Source organism: Somniosus microcephalus, chromosome 16, assembly GCF_052327205.1.
Source record: "Somniosus microcephalus isolate GS21.2 chromosome 16, FLI_Smic_1.0, whole genome shotgun sequence".
NCBI lineage: Eukaryota > Metazoa > Chordata > Chondrichthyes > Squaliformes > Somniosidae > Somniosus > Somniosus microcephalus.
The window spans coordinates 2,367,994-2,394,602 of NC_141002.1; the positions used below are offsets into that span (position 1 = coordinate 2,367,994).

The 26,609-nt window shown below is 47.1% G+C and overlaps 1 protein-coding gene across 6 annotated transcripts in view; it reads right to left on the bottom strand.

The window, feature by feature from the left end:
• kdm5a (lysine demethylase 5A) overlaps window positions 1–26,609 on the bottom strand; it is a 343,245-nt gene that overhangs the window by 290,828 nt on the left and 25,808 nt on the right. For all 6 annotated transcript variants that reach the window (XM_086008547.1, XM_086008546.1, XM_086008544.1 and 3 more), the window contains exons 2-4: window positions 19,174–19,251; window positions 18,588–18,710; window positions 1,360–1,530 (exon numbers count right to left, since the gene is read on the bottom strand). In XM_086008547.1, coding sequence (XP_085864673.1) covers window positions 1,360–1,530; window positions 18,588–18,710; window positions 19,174–19,251 — 372 coding nt within the window. The remainder of the gene's footprint in view (window positions 1–1,359; window positions 1,531–18,587; window positions 18,711–19,173; window positions 19,252–26,609) is intronic.

Below are 26,609 nucleotides of genomic sequence, written 5' to 3' on the forward strand. Positions count from 1 at the left end.
GCTAAAACAAAAAAAATTCCAACAGATTAGGTGAGTGAACGGTGCCAGGAAACATACTACACGTGTTCAGGTGAGTGAACGGTGCCGGGAAACATACTACACGTGTTCAGGGGACTGAACAGTGCCGGGAAACATACTACACGTGTTCAAGGGACTGAACGGTGCCGGGAAACATACTACACGTGTTCAAGGGACTGAACGGTGCCGGGAAACATACTACACATGTTCAAGGGACTGAACAGTGCCGGGGAACATACTACACGTGTTCAGGGGACTGAACGGTGCCGGGAAACATACTACACGTGTTCAGGGGACTGAACAGTGCCGGGAAACATACTACACGTGTTCAGGGGACTGAACGGTGCCGGGAAACATACTACACGTGTTCAAGGGACTGAACGGTGCCGGGAAACATACTACACGTGTTCAGGTGAGTGAACGGTGCCGGGAAACATACTACACGTGTTCAAGGGACTGAACAGTGCCGGGAAACATACTACACGTGTTCAGGGGACTGAACGGTGCCGGGAAACATACTACACGTGTTCAGGTGAGTGAACGGTGCCGGGAAACATACTACACGTGTTCAGGTGAGTGAACAGTGCCGGGAAACATACTACACGTGTTCAGGGGACTGAACGGTGCCGGGAAACATACCACACGTGTTCAAGGGACTGAACAGTGCCGGGAAACATACTACACGTGTTCAGGGGACTGAACGGTGCCGGGAAACATACTACACGTGTTCAGGTGAGTGAACGGTGCCGGGAAACATACTACACGTGTTCAGGTGAGTGAACGGTGCCGGGAAACATACTACACGTGTTCAGGGGACTGAACAGTGCCGGGAAACATACTACACGTGTTCAGGGGGCTGAACGGTGCCGGGAAACATACTACACGTGTTCAGGGGACTGAACGGTGCCGGGAAACATACTACACGTGTTCAAGGGACTGAACGGTGCCGGGAAACATACTACACGTGTTCAGGGGACTGAACGGTGCCGGGAAACATACTACACGTGTTCAAGGGACTGAACAGTGCCGGGAAACATACTACACGCGTTCAGGGGACTGAACGGTGCCGGGAAACATACTGCACGTGTTCAGACTGCACAATTCGAATGCAGCTCAGAGTCACAGCTCTGCGCAAAAATATCACATCCAAAACCAGGCTTTGAGGCGACATTGAGGACTTTCAATAAAAACTTTAATGAAGGCATTAAAAGACAAAAATCATTGAGTATATAAATTCACCCAAACTTTTCCATCAGCAGCTCTGGTAGAGTGACTGTTGCCTGTAACTAACTCTTGGATGCTGCTGAAGTAGGTCAAAATTTTTATGTAAATTAATCTTACCGAGAGACTGGCTCCTGTTTGAAACAGCTCATATGGATAAAGAATCCTCTCATAGTGGGACCGTAACAGCGAGCCAATACCCTTTCCTTGAGGATAACTCATTCGACTGGCTACCTTTGCCCATTTTTTCTCTTTACACAGTACTTCAAATCCACCCTCACTTGCGACCATCTGCAGGAGGAAAATGCAAATTTAATATATTGGGACTATGTTTGAATCATTCAAGATAATATTAAACAAAATCTGCTTCCCTTATGGCTCGGTGACGTGGTTACTAAGCCATATGAACCAGGAAGATCCCAGATTCGATCCTTGTTCTGTACTCAGAAAATCAGGGCTCTGGCTCCTTGTCACAATCCAATGCCTAATGACATGCACTGGCTCCGCTGATACAGCAAGAGTGATCATTTGAGTAAGGCATCAGACTGTCAGCACTCGTGGAATCTTACTCACCATATGCCAGTCCCATCAGTGGAGAAAAGTGGGAGGGAAAAAACTGAAACTTAAGTAAAGCTTACTTTAAAGGGATTCAGAGTTTTATTAAGGTCATCAGCCCCAGCACTCTTCCGCTAACGTCCTGTTTTGACCACTTTCTTGTGGAAAAAGTTTTCAAGCTCTCCTTAACCTAACCCACCCTCAGGCTGTCCATATTTTAACACCTTTCACACACGAGACTATATTTAAACACCAGTGAAATGCACGCCACATGGCTGATAAAGTTACTGTTGTAATATCCTATTTCTTATTCATTTTATTTTCAATATTTGGGTTGTTTGTGATGCATTGAATTTGTCCATGTTCCCAAATGTTCATGAAACCGGACCCCTCAAAAGCAAACAGCTCTGACCAATGTTCCCTGAAAGCTGCACTTTGTTCTCCGCGGCCTGTTTCTTTTAATGCGCGGTCACTTTACTTTTCTGCGCATGCACAGGGTTTACAATGTAAAAAGCCAGGGCGCAGCCTGCGCGGGACCTTTCCCATTACTGCGCTGCTTAGAGGCAACATTGGTTCGGACTGATGAACAGTTTCAACTGATGCAATTGTTACTGGAACAAATAGGTTCGACCTGAATACTGGAATAAAAAGCAACCATGGGAAAAAATTTGACAGTTTCAAATTAAATCAAAACTCACAAAAGACCAACCCTGACTACAAACCATGGTCTTATATTCTGATTCCCTAATCTCGACGCAGAATGCTCAACATCATAATTTTATATCGGAAATAAAGTCTGAATTTGTACCAAGGAAATTAAAAATACACAAGAGTATTCAGCACAAAGTCACCCAAGTATCAGAAGGCTTGCAGCAATAATATTCCTTCCCCTACAAGAGAAACTCTGTTACAGTACATAGTAGTTACAGCACAGAAATAGGCCATTCGGCCCAACTGGTCCGTACCGGTGTCTGTGCTCCACACAAGCCTCCTACCCCTTACTTCATCTCATCCCATTAACACATCCTTCTATTCCTTTCTCCCTCATGTGTTTATCCAACCCTTAAATGCATCTATGCTAGTTCCAACAGGTGGTCACCCCACAAATAGATAAGAGTTCAGAATAGCAAGTGGGTGGCCACCCGGAAGGGTAGGAAGAGACAGGCAGTGCAGGGATCATCCGCAAGCGTGGCACTCTCAAACCGACATTCAGCATTGAAGGGTGACTACACCTCAAATGAGTGCAGTCCTCAGCCTGGCACCGTGAGGCAAAGGACTGCACAGGGGCTCCAGCAAAGTGTAGGAATACAGTAGTAATTGGACATTCGATAGTCAGGGGGAGAGACAGGCATTTCTGCTACCATTGACATGGGACCCATTTGGTATGTTGCCTCCCTGGTACCAGGGTAAGGGACTTCACGGAGAGGATACAGAACATTCTGCTGGGGGGGGGGGGGGGCAGGGAGGTAGAGCCAGAAGTCGTGGACCTTGTCGGAACCAACGTCGTAGGGAGGAAGACGGTTGAAGTCCTGCAGTCAAAGTTGAAGGAGCTAGGGAGAAAGCTAAAAAGCAGGCCCTCAGAACGTAATAATCTCTAGACTTCTTGCAGTGCCACATGCTAGTGAGAATAGAAATAGGAAGACATGGCAGGTTAATGCATGGCTAGAGACATGGTGCAGGAGGGAGGACTTCAGATTCCTGGGACATTGGGAAGAGTTCTGTGGCAGGAGGGACCTGTTCAAGATGAACAGGTTGCACCTGAACATAGCTGGGACCAATATCCTTGCAGGCAGATTAACTAGTGCTGTGGGGGAGTGTTTAAACTAATTCAGCAGGGGGTTGGGCACCAGGATGGAGTATTAAAAAATAGAAACAAGGGGCACAGAGGACTGGGAGAGACAGAGTTAGAAATAATACAGAATTAGATGGGTTCATAGAAAATATGAAGAGGTCTAAGTTAGCTTTGGAGTGTATGTGTGTAAATGCACAAAGTGTGGTTAATAAGGTTGGTGAGCTGCAGGCACAAATAGCCACATGGGAATATGATGCAGTGGCGATAACTGAAACTTGGCTCAAAAAAGGGGAGGTTTGGATGCTTAATATTCCTGGGTACAAGGTATTCAGGAAAGATAGGGAAGGAAAAAAGATGGGGTAGCAGTTTTAATTAAGGAAAATATTACCGTGCAAGAGAGAATGTCCTTGAGGGGTCAAAGACAGAATCTATTTGGATGGAGTTGGGCAACAATAAAGGAGCTGTTACGCTATTTGATGGATTTTATAGCCCAACAAATAGTGGAAAAGAGATAGAGGAGCGGGTTTGCAAAGAAATAATTCTTGTTCTTCTTAGGCAGTCCCTCGGGACCGAGGATGACTTGCTTCCACACTAAAAATGAGTTCTCAGGTGACTGATGAGTCCAATGCGGGACCTACAATCTCTGTCACAGGTGGGGCAGACGGTGGTTGAAGGGGTGGGTGGGTGGGGTGCTTGGGTTGACGTACGCTCCTTGCACTGGGCTTCCGCTTGCTCCCGGCTAAGAGACTCGAGGTGTTCGGCACCTTCCCGGATGCTTCTCCTCCACTTTGTGCGGTCTTGGGCCAGGGATTCCCAGGTGTCGGTGGGGATGTTGCACTTTTTCCAAGGAGGCTTTGAGGGTGTCCTTGAAGCGTTTCCTCTGCCCACCTGGGGCTCTCGTGCCGTGTCAGAGCTCTGAGTAGAGTGCTTGTTTTGGGAGTCTCGTATCGGGCATGCAGACGATATGGCCCGTCCATCGGAGCTGGGCGATCGTAGTCAAACCTTCGATGCTGGCCTGAGCGAGAACACTGACGTCATCCAAGGCCTCATCGTGGATTTTGATAATCGGGGAGCAGTACTGTGTGGCGGGGGGCAGGTTGGTAGAGGGCCTTTGCCTTACGGATGTTTAGTGTAAGGCCCATGCTCTCGTACACTACGGTGAAGGTGTTGACGATGGTTTGGAGTTTGACCTCCAAGTGAGCGCAGACGCCAGCGTCGTCTGCATACTGTAATTCGATGACAGAGGATGAGGCGACCGTGGATCTGGACCGAAGGCGACGGAGGTTGAACAGTTTCCCATTTGTTCTGTAGATTAGCTCCACTCCAGCGGGGAGCTGACTGAGGGTAAGATAGAGCATTGCAGACAGGAAGATCGAGAAGAGCATTGGCGAGATGACAGTCTTGCTTGACCGTATGTAAATTGGGTCTGTGGTGGATCTGTTGGTCAGGATCACGGCTTGCATGTCATCGTGAAGCAGGCGGAGGATGGTGACAAACTTTTGAGTGCAGCCGAATTTGAAGAGGACACTCCATAATCCCTCACGGTTGACGGTGTCGAAGGCCTTTGTGAGGTCAAAAAAGGCCTCAGATCATGTCCATTGTGCCCCTTAGTGGGCGGAATCCGCATTGCGACTCTGGGAGGAGCTCTTAAGCCACTGGGAGAAGGCGATTGAGGAGGATTCTTGCGATGATGTTCCCTGTGGCAGACAGCAGGGAGACTCCTCTGTAATTACCGCAATCGGACTTGTCACCTTTCTTGAAGATGGTCACGATTACGGCATCTGAGATCCCCTGGCATGCTCTCCTCCTTCCAAATAAGAAAAATGAGTTCATGAATTAACACCAATACTGCTTCTCCGACATGTTTTAGCGCCTCGGCGGGGATTCCATCTGCTCCTGAGGCCTTGTTGTTCTTCAGTTGTCGGATGGCCTTTTCAACCTCATGCCCTCGCTGGGGTTGTGCTGCGGTGGTGGCGGGTAACATGCTGCGGGATGGAGTTGAGGACACTCGCGTCGAAGACAGAGTCTCCGTTAAGGAGAGCTTCGAAGTGCTCCTTCCAGCGGGCACTGACTGCCACTCTGTCCTTGGCCCACAGTGGGGTAGGACCTTGGGTGCTTGGGCCGTAGGTGGTCTTGACTGCGCTAAAGAATCCATGCACGTTGTGGTTGTCGGCTAGCTGCTGGATCTCCTGCACTTCTCCACCCACCATCTGTTCTTTAGGTCGTGGGTTTTTTGTTGGACCTCGGCCTTCAGGCGTCTGTAGAGCTGCTTTCTTGCTCTCGAGTTGTGTTGCTGTTTCCAGATCAGGAATGCCTTGCTCTTGCAGCTTATTAGCTCCTGGATCTCCTGGTCATTCTCATCGAACCAGTCTTGGTGTTTCCTGGTAGGGTGACCGAGCATCTCTTCACAGGTGCTGATTATGGAGGCCTTGAGTGCAGACCAGGCACTGTGGACACTCTTGTGTCTCTGAATCACTGGGAGTCGTCAGGTTGGTTGTGAGGCGCAGGCTGAATGGGGCTTTCATAGCAGGGTTTTCAAGTGCTGATTTTCCTGCGGCATTGCTTCTGTTGCCGCCGCTGTTTTGGGGCTACATTGATGGAGATGACAGAGCGGATTAGGCGGTGGTCTGTCCAGCAGTCGTCAGCTCGTGTCATGGCGCAGGTGATGCGGACGTCCTTGCAGTCCCTCGCTCGGACAATGACGTAGTCCAGCAGATGCCAGTGCTTGGAGCGAGGGTGCTGCCATGAAGCCTTGTACTTGTCTCTCTGACAGAGCAAGGTGTTGGTTATGACAAGGCCATGTTCTAAGCATTTAGTCAGGAGGAGGGTACCGTTGGAGTTGGCTTTCCCTACCCCCTCCCTGCCAATCACACCTTCCCAGAGGTCTGTGTCCTTTCCAACTCTGGCGTTGAAGTCGCCAAGGAGGATCAGCTTGTCGCCCGTTGGGACTCGGGACAGGGATTGTTCGAGGCTGGAGTAGAATTCCTCTTCGGTCTCGTCTGTGGCATCCAGTGTTGGGGCGTACGCACTGATGACCGTAGCGCACTGGTTCCAGGCTAGGGTGAGCCGTAGAATCATGAGGCGTTCGTTTATTCCACAAGGAGAGAGTCTCTGAGACGTTCAACTAGCTCATTTTTTATGGCGAAGCCGACCCCATGGAGGCGGCGTTCTTCTTCAGGTTTGCCTTTCCAGAAGAAGATGTAACCACTGCCTTGCTCCTTGATATAATAGCAAAATACTGCGGATGCTGGAAATCTGAAACAACAACAGAAAATGCTGGAAATACGCAGCAGGCCAGGCAGCATCCGTGGAGCAAGAAACAGGGTTAACGTTTCAGGTCTGGGACCCTTCATCAGAACTGGAAAAAGCTGGAAATGTAACAGATTTTAAGCAGGCCTTCTCCTGCCCGCCGGGTCTTGCTTAGGGCGGCGATGTCTATATCAAAACATCTGAGCTCGCAGGCAATGATAGCAGTACGGCGTTCCGGTCTGTCACTGTTGGGGTTGTCCATGAGGGTCCTGATGTTCCAGGTCCCGAACTTCATTTTAAAGGGTGGAAGGTGCCTGTGCGTGAAATCTTTTAACGTGGGGTGGCCGTTGCACACCAGCTACCACACGGGCTTGACAGAGCAAGGTCTTGGTTCAATGGCAAGGGGATCCAAGACGATTGGAGACCAGGCTCTGCTACATCGGCCTAGCACACACACACAAACACAAACATACTCCTACTATCCTCCTCCCTCCTTTCCGCAGGTCCTCTCTGCCTGGATTTCATAGGTCCTCCCGACCCCGCTGCTGGTCCACGCTGCGCCACTCCTGGGCCTCGACCTCGCTGCTGGGCTCTTCCTTGCTCCTGGGTCCCAACCTCGCTCCTAGGGTCCGTCCTCGCTCCTGGGTCAGAAATTACTGAGAGGTGCAAGAACTAGAGAGCAGTGATAATGGGAAACTTGAACTACCCCAATATTGAATGGGGCAGTGATTGTGTGAAGGGCAGAGAAGGGGGGAATTTCTGAAGTGTATTCAGGAGAATTTTCTTGATCAGTATGTTTCCTGCCCAATGAGGAAGAAGGCATTGCTGGATCTAGTCCTAAGGAATGAAGCAGGTCAAGTGGAGAATGTCACAGTTGGAGAGCATCTCGGGAATAGTGATCATGGTATCGTAAGATTTAGATTAGTTATGGAGAGGGACAAGGAGCAAGCTAGAGTAAAAATACTTAACTGGAGGAGGGCTAATTTCAATGGCTTGAGGGGGGATCTGGCCCTGGTAAATTGGAGTCAAAGGCTGGCAGACAGAAATGTAATGGAGTAATGGGTGGCCTTTAAAGAGCAGATGGTTCAGTTACAGTCCAGGTTCATCCCTACAAAGAGGAAAGGGAAGGCAACCAAAGCCAGAGCTCCCTGGATGACAAAGAAGTTGGAGAGTCGGATGAAGCAGAAAAAGGGGGCATCTGACAGATGTCAGCCTGATAATGCAAGGGAGATTCAGTCTGAATATAAAAAGTACAGAGAAGTGAAAAAGGAAATAAGAGGGGCAAAGAGACAGTACGAGAATAGATTGGCGGCTAACATAAAAGGGAATCCAAAGGTCTTCTATAGGCATATTAACAATAAATGGTTGTCAGAGGTGCTGTGAGGCTGATTAGGGGCCAAAATGGAGAACTATTGGTGGAGGCAGAAGATATCACTGAGGTACTAAATGAGTACTTTGTATTGGTGTTTACCAAGGTAAAGGACTTTAGCAAAGCTATGGTAAACGAGGAGATTGCTGGGATACTGGATGAGATAAAAATAGATAAAGAGGAGGTACTAGAATAGCGGGCAGTAATTAAAGTGAATAAGTCACCCGGTCTGGATGGGATGCATCCTCGGTTGCTGAGGGAAGTAAGGGTGGAAATTGCGGAGGTGTTGACCACAATCTTCCAATCCTCCTTAGATACAGGATTGGTGTAAAAGGACTGAAGGATTGCAAATGTTACACCCTTGTTCAAAATAGGGGAGAAGGAGAAACTTGGCAATTAAAGTTACAGGGAACATGGCATAAAAGGGGCAGTAGCAGTATGGATACAAAATTGGGTAAGGGATAGAAAACAGAGTTGTGGTGAGTGGCTGTTTTTCAGACTGGAGGGAGGTATGCAGTAGCATTCCTGAAAGTTCAGTACTAGGACCACTGCTGTTTTTGATATACAATAATGATTTGGACTGGGGGGCAATGCTCCCTGTAATTTATTTTTAGCCCGCACGGTCCCTTTAACGCGCGTTTTTTTCAATTTAAAAGCCGGCTCAAGCCACAGACATTTACTACAGATGTGGCAATCCGGGACAGTCTTGCAGTCCATGAACTCCCATACATCACAGTCTGCACTGCCATTTCTAAAAGAATCGTAACAAGCAATTAAAGCACATCATAAGCAATCAGCAAGGGCAGCCAGGCCAATTCAGTCTTCAAGTTACCCTCCAACTGGGAAAGCAAATTCATTCTCTTGATGCCTCATAAGAACTAGAAGCAGGAGGAGGCCACACAGCCCCTCAAGCCTGCTCCGCCATTCAATAAGATTATGGCAGAGCTTGGACCTCAACTCCACTTTCCCGCCCGATCTCCATATCCCTTGATTCCCCTAAAGTCCAAAAATCTATCAATTCTAGCCTTGAATATACTCAGCATCCACAGCACTTTGGGAACACCAAAGATTCACAACCCTCTGAGTAAAGAACTTCCTCCTCATCTCAGTCTTAAATGGCCGACCCCTTATCCTGAGACTGTGCCCCCTCGTTCGATGCACTCCAGCCAGGGGAAACAACCTCTCAGCATCTACCCTGTCAATCCCCCTCAGAATCTTATATGTTTCAATGAGATCACCTCTCATTCTTCTAAACTCCACAGAGTATAGGTCCAATCCATTCAATCTCTCCTCATAGGACAACCCTCTCATCCAGCTAGTGAATCTTCATTGCACCGCCTCTAAGGCATGCATGTCCTTCCTCAGATAAGGAGACCAAAACTGTGCACAGTACTCCAGGTGTGGTCTCACCAAAGCCCTGCACAAATGTAGGAAGACTTCCTTACTCTTGTACTCCAATCCCCTTGCAATAAAGGCCAATATGCAATTTGCCTTCCTATTTGCTTGCTGTACCTGCATGCTAACTCTCTGTGTTCCCTGTATGAGGACACCTAAATCTCTCTGAACACCAACATTTCATAGTTTCTCACCATTCTGTTTTCCTATCTTCCTACCAAAGTGAATAATCTCACATTTCCCCACATTATACTCGATGTGCCATCTTATTGCCCACTCACTTAACCTGTCTCTAACCCTTTGCAGGCTCTCTGTGTCCTCCTCACAGCTTACCTTCCCACCAAGTTTTGTATCGTCAGTGAACTTAAATGAAGGGACCGAGTGCAATGTATCCAAGTCATTAATATAGATTGTATATAGCTGTAAGGCCGAGGACCGAGAGGTCAGAGTGGAAGTGGAGCAGGGAATGAAAGTGACAAGCAACTGGAAGCTCGTGGTCACCCATACGGACTGAACAGGTGTTATATATACTGTGTTCGCTGCTCACGATGCGGTCTCCTCTACATTGGGGAGACCTAACGCAGATTGGGTGACCGCTTTGCGGAACACCTCCGTTCAGTGGGAGTGGAGCAGAGAATTAAAAAGTGACAAGCGACCGCTCCAACAATTTCAGACTATAACCCCTGCCCCCATTCTTTCAGGCGGCAGCTGTTGATGATTCTGCCATTTCCATTTGCCACATTTAATCTCTTCTGCCTTCCATCCTACACAGACCATCCCTTTCATTCCTTCCTCCCCTCCCCTGCTTTCCCTGCCTCTGCACCTGCTTAAAACCTGTTACATCGCTAGCTTTTTCCAGTTCTGACAAAAGGTCCCAGACCTGAAACGTTGACTCGGTTTCTCTCTCCACGGGTACTGCCTGGCCTGAAACGTTGACTCGGTTTCTCTCTCCACGGGTACTGCCTGGCCTGAAAGGTTAACTCGGTTTCTCTCTCCACGGGTACTGCCTGGCCTGAAACGTTGACTCGGTTTCTCTCTCCACGGGTACTGCCTGGCCTGAAACGTTGACTCGGTTTCTCTCTCCACGGGTACTGCCTGGCCTGAAACGTTGACTCGGTTTCTCTCTCCACGGGTACTGCCTGGCCTGAAACGTTGACTCGGTTTCTCTCTCCACAGGTACTGCCTGGCCTGAAACGTTGACTCGGTTTCTCTCTCCACGGGTACTGCCTGGCCTGAAACGTTGACTCGGTTTCTCTCTCCACGGGTACTGCCTGGCCTGAAACGTTGACTCGGTTTCTCTCTCCACGGCTACTGCCTGGCCTGCTGAGTGTCTCCAGCATTTTCTGTTGTTATTTCCCTCTATCCACTCTGTCCAGACCCCTCATGAGTTTGAACACCTCGATCAAATCCCCTCTCAACCTTCTCTGCTCTAAGCTTCTCCAGTCTACCACGTAACTGAAGTCCCTCATCCCTGGAATCATTCTCGTAAATCTTTTCTGCACCCTCTCTCAGGCCACATCCATCCTAAAGTGCAGTGCCCAGAACTGGACACAATACTCCAGTTGAGGTCGGACCAGTGTTTTATAAAGAAAAGACTTTCATTTATACAGCGCCTTTCACTACCACCGGACGTCTCAAAGCACTTTACAGCCAATGAAGTACTTTTGAAGTGGAGTCACTGTTGTAATGTGGGAAAGGTTCATCATAACTTCCTTTCTCTTATACTCTATGCCTCTATTTATGAAGCCCAGGATCCCGTATGCTTTTTTACCCACTTTCTCAACCTGCCCTGCCACCTTCAACGATTTGTGCACATATACCCCAGGTCTCTCTCTTCATGCACCCCCTTAAGAATTGTACCCTTTAGCTTATATTGCATCTCCTTGTTCTTCCTATCAAAATGTATCACTTCTCACTTTTCTGCGTTAAATTTCATTTGCCACATGTCCTCCTATTCCACCAGCCTGTCTAGGTCCTCTTGAAATCTAATGTTTCCATCCGGTTTCAAACTGGGACCGTTCACGTGTTAGGCGAGTGTGATAACTACGGATGTGGAGTTTTTATTTCTCAATGGAATATATATTCGTTGAGAATTTTGGAATATTTCTTTAAATGTTTGCCACTGCTTATTTATGGTCACACCTTTTAATCTAATTTCCCAATCTACCTTAGCCAACTCGCCCCTCATACCTATGTAATTAGCTTTATTTAAGTTTAAGACTCTAGTTTCGGACTCAAGTATGTCACTCTCAAATTCAATGTGAAATCGATCATATTATGATCACTCTTCCCCAGTGAATCTTTCATTATGAAATTACTAATTGTCCCTGTCTCCTTACACAATACAAGATGTAAAATAGCCTGCTCTCTGGTTGGTTCCATGACGTATTGTTCTAGGAAACTCTCTTGAATGCATTCCATTAACTCGTCCTCCAGACGACCTTTGCCAATTTAATTTGCCCAGTCTCTATGAATATTAAAGTCCCCCACAATTATCATATTACTTTTATTACAAGCTCCTATTATTTGTTGATTAATACTCTGTCCAACGGTATAGCTACTGTTTGGGGGCCTTTCAACTACTCCCACCAGTATTTTCTGCCCCTTGTTATTTCTTTGCTCCACACATACGGATTCTACCTCCTGATCTTCCGAGCCAAGGTCCTTTCTCACTACTGTCTTTATCTCATCCTTTATTATTAGGCTACACCCACTCCTTGCTGATTCTGCCTGTCTTTTCTTAACGTCAAGTACTCTGGAATATTTAGTTCCCAACCTTGGTCACCTTGCAACCATATCCCTGTAATGTCTATTAGATCAAAGCCATTTATCTCTATCTGTGGTACTAATTTGTCTATCTTGTTATGAATGCTTCATACATTCAGATAAAAAGCCTTTAATTTTAACTTTTCACCATTATTCCCTGCTTTCACCTTATTTGCTGATGTAACCGTGAAACTCGCTGTCCCTTCCATCACACTCTGCTTATCTTTACCCAAATCACGACACTGCTCCAGTGTCTTGACTTTTCTGTCTCGATTTCTAAATTTCCACTCACCTGACCCCTCCCTCGCTGCCTCCAATCCAACAGAAACTTGTGGGGAATCACGGGGTACTGTTTAAACACATTCAGCACACCTACATAACAATTTTAGATCAATAGCTTTTCCTAAAAAGGAGAAACTATGAAATTGCAAATAAATATTCACAGATAGACATTACTAAAGGAGACAGATTTGGTAAAACATTTGATTCCGATTCTTTTCTCTCCATACTCATTCCTGTAAGCTCTTCTGTAACCGGGTGCTCCGGTTTCCTCCCACAGTCCAAAGATGTGCGGGTTAGGTTGATTGGCTATGATAAATTGACCCTTAGTGTTAGGGGGATTAAATACGTGGGGTTACAGGGATAGGGTGGGATGTGTGTTGGTGTAGGGGTTACGGGGATCGGGTGGGATATGTGTCGGTGCAGGCTCGATGGGCCGAAATGGCCTCTATCTGCACTGTGGGGTTTCTGTGATTCTGTGATTCTCTCCTCATATGCATCGTATTAAGAAAATATAATAGTTTGCAGCCTAAGATACAGTTTTAAGGCACAAGATAGGCATCAATGGATTCAGCACCCCTGCCAGTGTAGCGACAACTTGCACTTATAAAGCGCAGTTAACGCAGTAAAACGTCCCAAGGTGCTTCACAGGACCACTATCAGACAAAAACTTACCAGCTAAAGACTATCAGCCAAAGAAGAAAATATTAGGACAAATGATTAAAAACTTGGTTCAAAAGAGAATTGTTAAGCAGGGTCTTAAAGGAGAGAAGATGGAGAGCCGGAGAGGTTTAACGATGGAATTCCAGAGCTTGGGGCCAGGACAGCTGAAGGTACAGCCACCAATGGTGGGGCGAAGGAAGTGGGGGATGCACAAGAGGTCAGAGTTGGAGGGGCGCAGAAATCGGAGGGTGGTAAGTCTGAAGGAAGTTACAGAGATGGGATGGGGCGAGGCAATGGAGGGATTTGAACACTAAGATAAGAATTTTAATATTGAGGCGTTGGTAGACCAGGAGCCAATGTAGGTCAGTGGGCACAGGGTGATGGGTGAACGGGACATGGTGCGAGTTAGGATACGAGCAGCAGAGTTGAAGATAATGGAGGGTGGAAGATGGGAGGCCTGCCAGGAAAGCATTACAATAGTCAAAAGCATGGATGAGGGTTTCAGCAGCAGATGGGCTAAGGCAGGGGTGGAGACGGGCGATAATTACGGAGGTGGAAGTAGGCAGTCTTGATGATGGGAGAGGGTATGGGGGTGGAAGCTCATCAGTCAAGCAGGACACCGAGGTTGCGAACAGTCTGGTACAGCCGGAGACAGTGGCCAGGGAGGGGGATGAAACTGGTGGTGAGGGAATGGAGTTCATGGTGGGGGCTGAAGCCAATGGCTTTGGTCTTCCCAATGGTTAAACTGCAGGAAGCAGCAGCTCATACAGAACTGATGCCAGACAAGCAGTTGGACATCCCACAGGTTGTGGAGGGGTTAAAGGATGTATCCATGGGGGACTCCAAAGATAATGGTGCAGGAAGAGAAGCCATTGCCAGAAATTCTCTCGCTACAACTGAACGGGGAACAGAACAGAACCAGGCAAGGGCAGTCCCATCCAGCTGGACAACAGAGGAGAGGCTTTGGGGGAGGATGGTGTGGTCAACCGTGTCAAAGGCGACAGATAGGTCAAGAAGGATGCATGCACCATTGTCACAGGATGTCATGTGACTTGGATTAGGGCCGTTTCAGTGCTGTGACGGGGCAGGAACCTGACTGGAGGGATTCAAACATGGAGTTGCAGGAAATATGGGCACGGATTTAGGAGGCGACAACACGTTCAAGGACTTGAGAGGAAAGGGAGGTTGGAAATGGGATGGTAGTTTGCAAGGACAGAGAGGTCAAGGGTGGATTTTTTTGAGCAAGCGATGACGACAGCCTAGGACCAGCTTTTTCAATGTAAAGTTTCGCACATGCACGAAAGTGTGACTGGGCCACACAGCCCCTTAAATGAGCTCCACGCCCCCCAAAAAAATAAGAGCCAACAATGGATAGTAGCTGAGGAGAGGGAACCATTTATGGTATAAGCTGGCAAGGGGGCCAGAAAAGGAAGTTGGTTGGTCAGCAGTTTAGTGGGAATAGAGTCAAGAGCAGGAACTGAGTCTAATGGATAAGATGAGCATCACAGGGAGATGGGAGAGAAACTAGCAGCTTGTGATTTGTGGTTAATATAGAACGAGTTACATGATTCAAATTGCCTTACTGCTTTTAAACTGGAGCTGCTGAAACAGGTCTAAACAAGAGTGTCACTGGACTGGCAGCATGGCTTATGGCCTGGACTATGATTCTGTCCATAAGAATATAAGAAATAGGAGCAGGAGTAGGACATTTGGCCCTTCGAGCCTGCTCCGCCATTCAATAAGATCATGGCTGATCTTCTACCTCATCTCCACTTTCCTGCACTATCCCCATATCCCTTGATTCCCCAAGAGTCCAAAAATCTATCGATCTCTGTCTTGAATATACTCAACGACTGAACCTCCACAGTCCTCTGGCGCAAAGAATTCCAAAGATTCACCACCCTCTGAGTGAAGAAATTTCTCATCTCAGTCTAAAATGGCCGACCCCTTATTCTGAGACTGTGACCCCCTGGTTCTAGACTCCCCAGCCAGGGGAAACATCCACCCAGCATCTACCCTGTCAAGCCCTATAAGAATTTTGCATGTTTCAATGAGATCACCTCTCATTCTTCTAAACGTTCTAAGTTAATAAAATTGATGTGCCTCAATAATTCCGAGACTCGATGTTAGCGAAACAAAACAAGGCTTTTATTAACTTAGAACGTAACATGTAAGAGAGAGAGATATCTTCCTTCTGGAGACTGAGGCCAGACTGAGCTAGCTTACAAAAGGGGCCAGGTATGGGCGGAGCCCTACACACACAGCACATTCCAATAAACAATACAATGAGGACTGGGGGAAGGGAAATGACACTGAAACCGACCACAGTCACAGGCAGTGATGAATGGAATATTTCATCACACCTAGTCTACTCAATCTCTCCTCATGGGACAATCCCCCATCCCAGGAATCAGTCTGGCAAACCTTCGTTGCACTCCCTCTATGGCAAGTATATCCTTCCTTAGGTAAGGAGACCAAAATTGTACACAATACTCCAGATGTGGTCACCAGGACCATATGTCTTTACACTTACACTCAAATCCTCTTATAATAAAGGCCAACATACCATTTGCTTTCCTAATTACTTGTTGTACCTGCATGTTAGCTTTCAGTGATTCGTGTACAAGGACACCCAGGTCCCTCCGAACACCAACATTTCCCAATCTCTCACCATTTAAAAAATACTCTGCTTTTTTATTTTTCCTACCTTCACATTTCTCCACGTTATATTCTATTTGCCATGCTCTTGCCCACTCACTTAACCTGTCTATATGCCCTTGAAGCCTCTTTGCATCCTCCTCACAACTTACATTCCCACCCAGCTTTGTATCATCAGCAAACTTGGATATATTGCACTTGGTCCCCTCATCCAAATCATTGATGTAGATTGTGAATAGCTGAGGCCCAAGCACTGATCCTTGCAGTACCTCACTAGTTATAGCCTGCCAACCCGCAAATGACCCGTTTATTCCTACTCTCTGTTTTCTAACCGTTAATCAATCCTCAATCCATGCTAGTATATTACCCCCAATCCCATGAGCCCTAATTTTGTTTAACAACCTCCTGTGTGGCACCTTATCGAAGGCCTTCTGAAAATCCAAAGACACCACATTCACTGGTTCCCCCTCATCTATTCTGCGAGTTACAACCTCAAAAAACTCATTCGTCAAACACGATTTCCCTTTCATAAATCCGTGTTGACTCTGCCCAATCCTATTATTATTTTCTAAGTGCCATGTTACCACGTCCTTAATAATAGATTCTAGCAATTTCCCTACTACTGATGTCAGGCTAACTGGTCTGTAGTTCCCCGTTTTCACTCTCCCTCCTTTCTTAAATAGTGGGGTTACATTTGCTACCTTCCAATCCGTGGGAATCATTCTAGAATCTATGGAATTTTGGAAAATGACAACCAATGCATCCACTATCTCTATAGCCACCTCTTTCAAATCCCTAGGATGTAGGCCATCAGGTCCAGGGGATTTAGCAGCTTTCAGTCCCATTAATTTCTCCAGTACTATTTTATTTACTAATACTAATTTCTTTCAGTTCCTCATTCTCGCTAGACCCTTGGTTCTCCACTATTTCCGGGAAGCTTTTTTGCGTCTGTCTATTTTGTTGCGAATGCTTCGCGCATTCAGCTGTAGTGCCTTTAGCTTTGACTTATTTCTCTGTATCCCTGATGTAACCTTAGTCACTGATGCCTTATTACCTTTGTTACTCTCTCTTTCCCTTCCTGACCTGCTCTGCTTATTTTTACCCAAAACTCTACTCTGCTCTAGAGCCTTGACATTTCTCTCGCTGCTTTTAAATTTAGTCTTTCCTGAATCCTCCCACCACTCCGCCCCCCGCTTCATTAGTTTAAAGCCCTGTCTACTGCCCTAATTATTCAGTTCGCCAGGACACTGGTCCCAGCCCGGATTAAGTGGAGCCTGTCCCAACGGAACAGCTCCCTCTTTCCTCAGTACTGTTGCCAGTGCCCCATGAACTGAAACTGCTTCCTCCCACACCACTCTTTGAGCCACGCATTTAAACCTCTAATCTGTTTGTCCCTATGCCAATTTGTGCGTGGCTCAGGTAACAATCCAGAGATTATTACCTTTGAGGTTCTGCTTTTTAATTTGGATCCTCGCTCCTCAAACTCCCTCAGCAGAACTTCATTCCTAGTGCTACCTATGTCGTTGGTTCCTACGTGGACCACGACAACTGGATCCTCCCCCTCCAAGTTCTTCTCCAGCTGCGAGGAGATGTCTTTAACCCTGGCATCAGGCAGGTAATACAACCTTCAGAACTCTCGGTCGCAGCTGCAGAGAACAGTATCTATCCCCGACTGTACTGTCCCCTACCACAACTACATTCCCTTTCACTCCCCCCATTTGAATGGCCTCCTGCATCATGGTGCCATGGTCAGCTTGCTCATCCATCCTGCAGGCTTTGCCCTCATCCGCACAGGCAGCAAGAACTTCATACCTATTGGACAAGGGCAAAGGCTGATTCTCCTCCAGCAATGCACCTGGGGTCCCCTTACCTGCCTGAGTTGCAGTCACACCCTCCTGTCCCTGACCACTAACCAGACCTGCACCACTACCTAACCTAAGGGGTGTGACTGCCTCCTGGATCAAAGTGTCCAGGTAACTCTCCCCATACCTGATGCCCCGCAATGTCTGCACCTCAAACTCCAGCTCAAAAACTCTGAGCTGAGGTTCCTCAAGACGCAGGCACTTACTGCAAACGTGGTTGTCCGGGATCACAATGCTCTCCACAAACTCCCACATGCTGCAGTTGCGACACACCACCTGCACTGCCATCCTTATATGACCTTGTTTTATTTAATGAAATTTGTAATTAGGTAACTTAGTTTACATTGTAGTTTCTTGACGACTTACTTGATCTAGATTAAATTAAGGGTACTGAAATTAAATGTCTACCTGTAACACAAAGCACAACAAGTAGCGTAGGCAAAAAGCAGCAACTCCTTCCCCCTCTTCTCCGAATTCCCACTCTTTCCAAATAAAACACTCTGTTCAAATCCACTCCATTTAATCCCGCTCTGTGCAGACCACAAAACGCAATCAGAACTTGGAAACAAAACAAGGATACGGCAGCCTGAAATTAAGACAATACAGAGCCAGTTGTTGTTCCTTTGATGTTATTGGGTATATACAGGGCACTTCAAATAAAAAAAGTATATTGTTTAATTTTTGTTCTCATCATACTTCCTGTGCAGAAAAAAAATCAAAATATGTAGAATTGTTCCTCTAAGTGGGCTGAAGGTCTCACCTTACTGAGTGTGTATAAATCCAACATTTTCCTCTCCACATGTGGGATTTTCAGCGTGGATCCCTGCAGTTCCCAGAATTTTGCGATGTGATCTAGGAAGTTCAACTTCACTCGGGTCTGTGCCTGAAAGCATACAACACAAAAATATTTCAGATTGCATTTTTATAACACTTTTATCATAGTAAGAAGTCCCAAGGTGCTTCACAGAAATTGACACCGAGCCAAAGAAGATATTAGGACAGGTGGCCAAAAGCTTGGTAGATTTTAAGGAGTGTCTTAAAGAAGTTAAGAGATGTGGTGAGAGAGAGGTTTAATGAGGGAATTTCAGAGCTTAGGACCTAAACAGCTGAAGGCAGAGCCGCCAATGGTGGGCTGAAGGAAGTGGGGAATGCCCTCCCCATTCCTCCTCTCCTCTGAAATGGACCCCATAGAATAACAGAACCTGAGCTGTAATAGGCCCCGGATGTTGACAGCAGAGCTGCAAAATTCATGTTAAAGGGTAAAAGAGAGACATAATAAAAGAGCAATCTACACAGGCTTCGTCAGACACGGGCTTCGTCAGACACAATGCAGTTTCCCCTCTCACCTCAAGCTCATTGAGTCGCTGGATTCTTGGTGTAAAGTGGAAGTTTTTCACCTCACAGGCAAAAGGTGGCTGCCAGTCCTGAAAAAGAAAAAGAAACTGAAAGTTTCCATCAAGTCTACATCTTCTCCTCATTGGCAAGTAGAATTTTTTTTTAAACTGAGTCAGTTTCTGAACAATCCTTGAAGGCAATCTCATAGCAGTGAATTTGGCAACTCAATGCATGTGGTTTCCTGAACACCCCCCTCCATCCAAGTTAATATCGTACAATTCTATTACATTAAGGTGCCAGCCGTGGCTCTGTGGTAGCACTCTCGCTCACCTCGGAGTCAGGAGGTTGTGGTTCAAGTCCCAATCCAGGCTAACACTCCAGTGTAGCACTGACTGAGTGCAGTCTGTCAGATGAAACGTTCACCCTCTCAGTAAAAGATCCCATGGCACTATTCAGAAAAGAGAAGGGGACTTCTCACCAATATTTATCTCTCAACCAACATCACGATAACAGTTTAATTGGTAATTTCTCTCACTGCTGTTTGTGGGAGCTTGCTGTGTGCACATTGACTGTCGTGTTTCCTACATACAACAATGACTGCACTTCAAAATAACTTCACTGGCTGTAAAGAGCTTTGGATGTGCTGAGGCCATGAAAGATGCTATATAAATTCACATCTTCCTTTCTTTCACAGCTCTTTCCAAACTTCAGCAGTGGTTAGTTATCTGGATGCTTTACAAATGTGAGACAAGCCCAGGAAAACATCGTCAACACATACAGTAAACTTTTAGTCAAAGGAAGCATGCAATCTTTTTGTGTCTGTGGTGTTTACCATGGCTCCCTGTAGGTTCGACACCATGCTCCTATTAATTTGCACACATCTCAGTTGCTAATACATATAGACCTTGAGGTTTTGATTTAAAGTGCGAGGCAACAGCACTAAACAACCTTTTTGAAACGTTGCTGATACAGGGTACTTCCAAATTTGCTGTCAACATCAAATTGGGGTTGTTGCTATTACAGAGGAGGTCTGTAACAAAATACAAGATGACGTTAATAAACTTACTGAATGGGCATGTAATTGGCAAATGAATTTCAATATAGACAAGTGCGAGATGGTGCATTTTGGTAGGAAGAATAAGGAAGCCACATACCCCTTGGATAATAATTGTCTAAATGGGGTGGAGGAGCAAAGCAATTTAGGGGTACAATTACATAAATCAGTAAAAAAAAACATAAGAATTAGGAGCAGAAATAGGCCATACGGCCCTTCGAGCCTGCTCCGCCATGCAATAAGATCATGGCTGCGCTTCGACCTCAACTCCACTTTCCCACCTATCTCCATATCCCTCGATTCCAAAAATCCATATCTCAGCCTTGAATACACTCAACATCCACAGCCCTTTCAGGTAGAAAATGCCAAAGATTCACAACCCTGAGTGAAGAAATTCCTCCACATCTCAGTCTTAAATGGCTGACTCCTTATCCTGAGACAATGCCCCCTAGTTCTAGACACTCCAGCCAGGGGAAACAACCTCTCAACATCTACCCTGTCAATCCCCTTCAGAATCCTGTATGTTTCAATGAGATCACCTCTCATTCTTCTAAACTCCAGAGAGTATCGGCCCAATCTACACAATCTCTCCTCATAGGACAGCCCTCTCATCCCAGGAATCAATCTAGTGAACCTTCGTTGCACCGGCTTCAAGGCAAGTATGTCCTTCCTCAGATAAGATGATCAAAACTGTGCACAGTACTCCAGGTGTGGTGTCACCAAAGCCCTGTATAATGGTAATAAGACTTCCTTACTCTTGTACTCCAACCCCTTCCAATAAAGGCCAATATGCCATTTGCCTTCCTAATTGCTTGCTGTACCTGCATGCTAACTCTCTGTGTTTCCTGTACGAGGACACCTAAATTTCTCTGAACACCAAAGTAGCAATGCAGGTCAGGAAGACCATAAAAAAAGTCAACCAAGCACTGGGGAGAGTTCCTATCCAAAAAACGAAGTCCAACGCAGTGAAAAGAATTAATCAAACTTTAATGAACTCAATACTTTAACTTTTAACTTACAGGAACAGAGGTCAGCAGGTCTGTGTCTCCTCACAGCCTTTCTCAGCAAGCTCTTTTCCAACTGCCATTTCCAACTGCCAACTGACGTCATGACGTCATCACGTTTTCCGCGCCAACTGGGGGTCACGTGATCGGCGTCATGACGTCATCACGTGAAAATACCAGAAGCTGCACACAGCTTAAAGGTGCAGTTCACAACTGCACCACTGGGTGTCTAAAGGAATTATTACAGTTTATTCAATGTCTCTTGATGGCTCTGCCACAGGCGCCCCCCCAGAATTCTCTTTAACAGACAGCATCAAATGTGTAGGAGGTTTAATTATTCTGCCCGAGCGACTGCGAATTTCGGACGCTGGATCGTTATCAGCTGGGCCCACATTTGGCTGTGTCTGAAGCGGTACATCTGGGGTGGAGGAAACCGTAGCAGAAGGTGTAGATGAGGATGACGTCGAAGCAGGCCGCTTCAGGATTGGTCTAGCAACCAATGGCGGTCGTCCACGGCGAGGCGGCTGAGCGACAACCACCAGTTCACTCCGATCCAGATGGGCTGGTTTAAGTCGAACGATGGAGATGGTATCCGATTTTTCTCCTATTTTGATCGTAAAATATTTCTCCCCCGGTGCAATAACCCGAAACGGTCCATCATAAGGTGGTCTGAGTGTATCTCCATGAGCATCCCGCCGAATAAAAACATAATCGGAACTCATAAGTTCTGCCGGAACATGAGGCCTCTGTAGATCGTGATGTGAAGTTGGAATAGGCAGAAAATTCTTTGCCGCCTCTTGATGCAGAAGAAGCTGCTGAGCAGGTGACCATGATTCTGTATGTGAAGGGAGGAAATCCCCTGGTACTCGAAGCACCTGACCGTATACTAATTCAGCTGATGAAGCCTGGAGGTCATCTTTGGGGGCTGTACGGAGGCCTAGCATCACCCAAGGGAGTCTGTCCACCCAGTTGGAACCACGCAAACTGGCACGGAGGGACGCCTTTAAAGAACGATGAAATCTTTCACATAAGCCATTTGCTTGTGGGTGGTAAGCGGTGGTACGATGCAGTTTGGTACCCAAGCCCTGTGCAACTGCATTCCATAATTCTGACGTAAATTGAGGACCACGGTCAGAGGAGATATCAGATGGCACACCAAAACGGGCCACCCACGATGAAATAAATGCCCTGGATACGTCTGCTGTGGTAGTAGCAACCAAGGGAATCGCCTCTGGCCACCTGGTAGTACGGTCTACTATTGTCAGGAGATGCATAAAACCCCGAGACATGGGGAGGGGGCCCACCAAGTCCACATGTATATGGTCGAAACGGCGTTCAGGCACTGGAAAGATGGCCCTTGGAGCCTTCACATGACGATGAACCTTCGACTTTTGACAGTCCACGCAATTGTTTGTCCAGTCACGAACGTCTAAATGCATCCCTTTCCACACAAACTTACGGGACATAAGTCGTTGTGAAGCTCGCATCCCTGGGTGTGATAAGCCATGTATAATATGAAATATCTTCTTGCGCCATTCGACTGGCACAATTGGTCGGGGCACTCCCATGGATATGTCACACAACAGCGTGGTTCCTGCTGATTGGAACATAACATCGGCTACCTGCAAGCTAGAAGGCATGGTCCGATACGCCTGAACTTCAGGATCCGCCTGCTGTTCTTTCGCCAACCCGACGTAATCGATTCCCAGGTGAATTGTCTGGACTGGGGCACGTGACAGGCAATCAGCCACCAGATTATCTTTGCCAGACACATGTCGCAAATCCGTTGTAAATTCAGATATGAATGTAAGGTGGCGCTGTTGTCGGGCTGACCACGGCTCCGCCGTTTTTGCCATTGCAAAAGTAAGTGGTTTATGGTCCACAAATGCTGGTCCTTCTAAAAGAAAACGAAAATGCCGGATGGCCAAAAACAAGGCCAGCAACTCCCTATCAAAGGTGCTATATTTTCGTTCATTTTTACGCAATTGGCGGCTAAAAAAGGCCAATGGTTGCCCCGTACCGTCAACCCATTGTTCCTGCACTGCCCCGATGGCGTAATCGGAGGCGTCTGTAGTAAGGGCGATGGTTGCGCCCGGGAGTGGGTGTGCAAGCATAGTTGCAGCTGCCAATGCCGCCTTGGTGTCCAGGAATGCTTGGTCCATCTGTGGTGTCCAAATGATAACCGCTTTACCCGACTTCCCTTTAAGTGCTTCGTACAGCGGCTGCATTAATTGAGCTGCCTTGGGGACAAAACGGTGATAAAAATTCACCATCCCCAGGAACTCCTGAAGAGATTTAATTACATGAGGCCGCGGGAAAGCCGTAACTGCCTCAACCTTAGTGGCCAGTGGTACAGCGCCTTCTGAGGTGATCCTGTGCCCTAGAAAGTCAATGGTGCTTAACCCAAACTGGCATTTGGCTCGATTTATAATGAGGCCATGTTGGCTGAGACGGGCAAAGAGTGCACGTAAATGAGCCATGTGCTCATCCTTATTTTTACTAGCAATGAGTATATCATCCAAATAAATAAAAATGAAAGAAAGGTCCCGTAACACGGAGTCCATCAGCCGCTGAAAAGGCTGAGCTGCATTTTTCAATCCAAACGGCATGCGAAGGAACTCAAAAAGGCCAAACGGTGTGATAACCGCCGTCTTGGGGATGTCTTGAGGGTGTACAGGAACTTGATGGTATCCACGGACGAGATCCACTTTGGAAAATATCGAATTGCCGGCCAAATGAGCCGAAAAATCTTGTATATGTGGTATTGGATACCTATCCGGCCTAGTGGCTTCGTTAAGGCGTCTGTAATCCCCACAAGGTCTCCATCCGCCACCCGGTTTGGGTACAATGTGTAATGGGGAAGACCAAGGACTGTCGGAGCGTCGGACAATCCCAAGGCGCTCCATAATACGAAACTCTGCCTTTGCGGCCACAAGCTTTCCGGGTTCCAATCTTCGTGCACGAGCGTAAACGGGCGATCCCGTTGTGGTAATATAATGCACCACCCTGTGCTTCGCAACTGCTGCCGAGAATGTAGGCCTGGTGAGCTCTGGGAATTCGCCAAGTATGCGCTTAAACACGTCTTGCGATGGAACCGCACAGGCAACCGACCAGGAGACAGCAGTACTGCGGTGACAAGGCACTGCATGGAAGGTAGACGCATTAATGAGTCGACAATGTTGGACGTCGACCAGAAAACCATAGGCACAAAAAAAAATCAGCCCCCAGAATGGCCTGTGATACTTTAGCCGTTATAAATTCCCATACAAAACGTTGACCTCCAAGAGTTAAATTGACTGTCCGTTTACCGAATGTGCGAATGGCCGCACCATTGGCTGCCTCAAGGGAAGGGCCGTGACTGCCGGATTGTAGGTCCAGCTTTGAAACTGGCAAAATACTGCACTGAGAACCAGTATCACACAAGAATCGTCGCCCGGTTCCGGAATCAGTAACATAGAGGAGTTTTCCTGCTGAACCGACTGCCATGGTGAACTGGGTGTGTTTATCACCCCCTGTCTTCTTCGAGGCTTGAGAGTCTGCTGGAGCCTTTTTTTCAACCCAACTGCAGGGTGGACGGCAGCATCGAGCCCTGACGCCAAAACGGGCGTGGTACATACATAAGCCTGACGAAGGAGGGCTGGATTTTGCTCGCGTAGGAGAAAGAGGCCTCATAGCTGCGCAACTTTGCTGTATGACCATAAAAGACTTATCTGCCTCCGCAGCCAGTTCAGCACAGTCCGTAATCGTAGAACTGGCCAAGACTGCCTGAACTGGCTCGGGTAGCTGACAGAGGAAGAGCTCTCGAAATAAAAAACATTGGGGCTCCGAACCCAAAAGCGTGAGCATTTGGCTCATCGATTCTGATGGTTTTGAGTCCCCAAGACCCGGCATTGCGATAAGCTTGCGTGCCCGTTCCGACTTAGTTAAAGCATACACTTGTAGTAAACGTTCTTTTAAAGCTGAGTACTTCCCCTCTGCCGGTGGATTCCCCAAGATGCTGACGACGCATGAAGCCGTGGCGCTGTCCAGAGCTGAAACCACATAATAATAACGGGTTGAATCTGCTGTAATGTCCCGGATACCAAACTGGGCTTCTGCTTGGAAAAACCATGCTTCTGGTTGCTGTTCCCAGAACTGCGGCAATTTAAGGGCAACGGCGTTCGTATTCATCATGAATATCTCGAAGAAAGTTGTCCAACGAGCTCGGGGTCACCAATGTAGGAACGAGAGTTCCTATCCAAAAAACGAAGTCCAACGTAGTGAAAAGAATTAATCAAACTTTAATGAACTCAATACTTTAACTTTTAACTTACAGGAACAGAGGTCAGCAGGTCTGTGTCTCCTCACAGCCTTTCTCCGAAAGCCCTTTCCAACTGCCAACTGACGTCATGACGTCATCACGTTTTCCGTGCCAACTGGGGGTCACGTGATCGGCGTCATGACGTCATCACGTGAAAATACCAGAAGCTGCACACAGCTTAAAGGTGCAGTTCACAACTGCACCACTGGGTGTCTAAAAGAATTATTACAGTTTATTCAATGTCTCTTGATGGCTCTGCCACAGGGGTTAATTTCTAGAGGAATAGAATTGAAAAGCAGAAAAGTTATGCTAAACTTTAATAGAACCTTGATTAGAGAACACTTGGAGTACTGTGCACAGTTCAGGTCTCTATATTATAAAAAGGACACAGAGGCACTAGAGAAAGTGCAAAAAAGATTCACAAGGATAATGCCACAACTGAGAGGATATACTTATCAGGAAAGGTTTAACAGGCTGGGTGAAGGCTGAGGGATGACTTGATAGAGGTCTTTAAGATTACGAAAAGGGTTAGACAGGGTAGACGCAGAGAAAATGTTTCCACTTGTGGGAAATCCAAAACTGGGGGTCATAAATATAAAATGTAAAATAATAAATCCAATAAGGAATTTAGCCCATAGCCTTTGCTGTGTCCAGCGCGCTGAGCCGTTTCTTGATATCACATGGAGTGAATTGAATTGGCTGAAGACTGGCTTCTGTGATGGTGGGGACCTCAGGAGGAGGCCGATATGGATCATTCACTCGGCACTTCTGGCTGAAGATGGTTGCAAACGCTTCAGCCTTGTCTTTTGCACTCTCGTGCTGGGCTCCAACATCATTGAGGATGGGGATATTCGTGGAGCCTCCTCCTCCCGTTAGTTGTTTAATGGTCCACCACCATTTAGGACTGCAGAGCTTTGATTTTATCTGATCCGTTGATTGTGGGATCGCTTAGCCCTGTCTATAGCATGCTGCTTCCGCTTTTTAGCATGCATGCAGTCCTGTGTTGCAGCACGGTGGTATAGTGGTTAGCACTGTTGCCTCACAGCGCCAGGGACCCGGGTTCGAATCCGGCCTCGGGTGGCTGTCTGT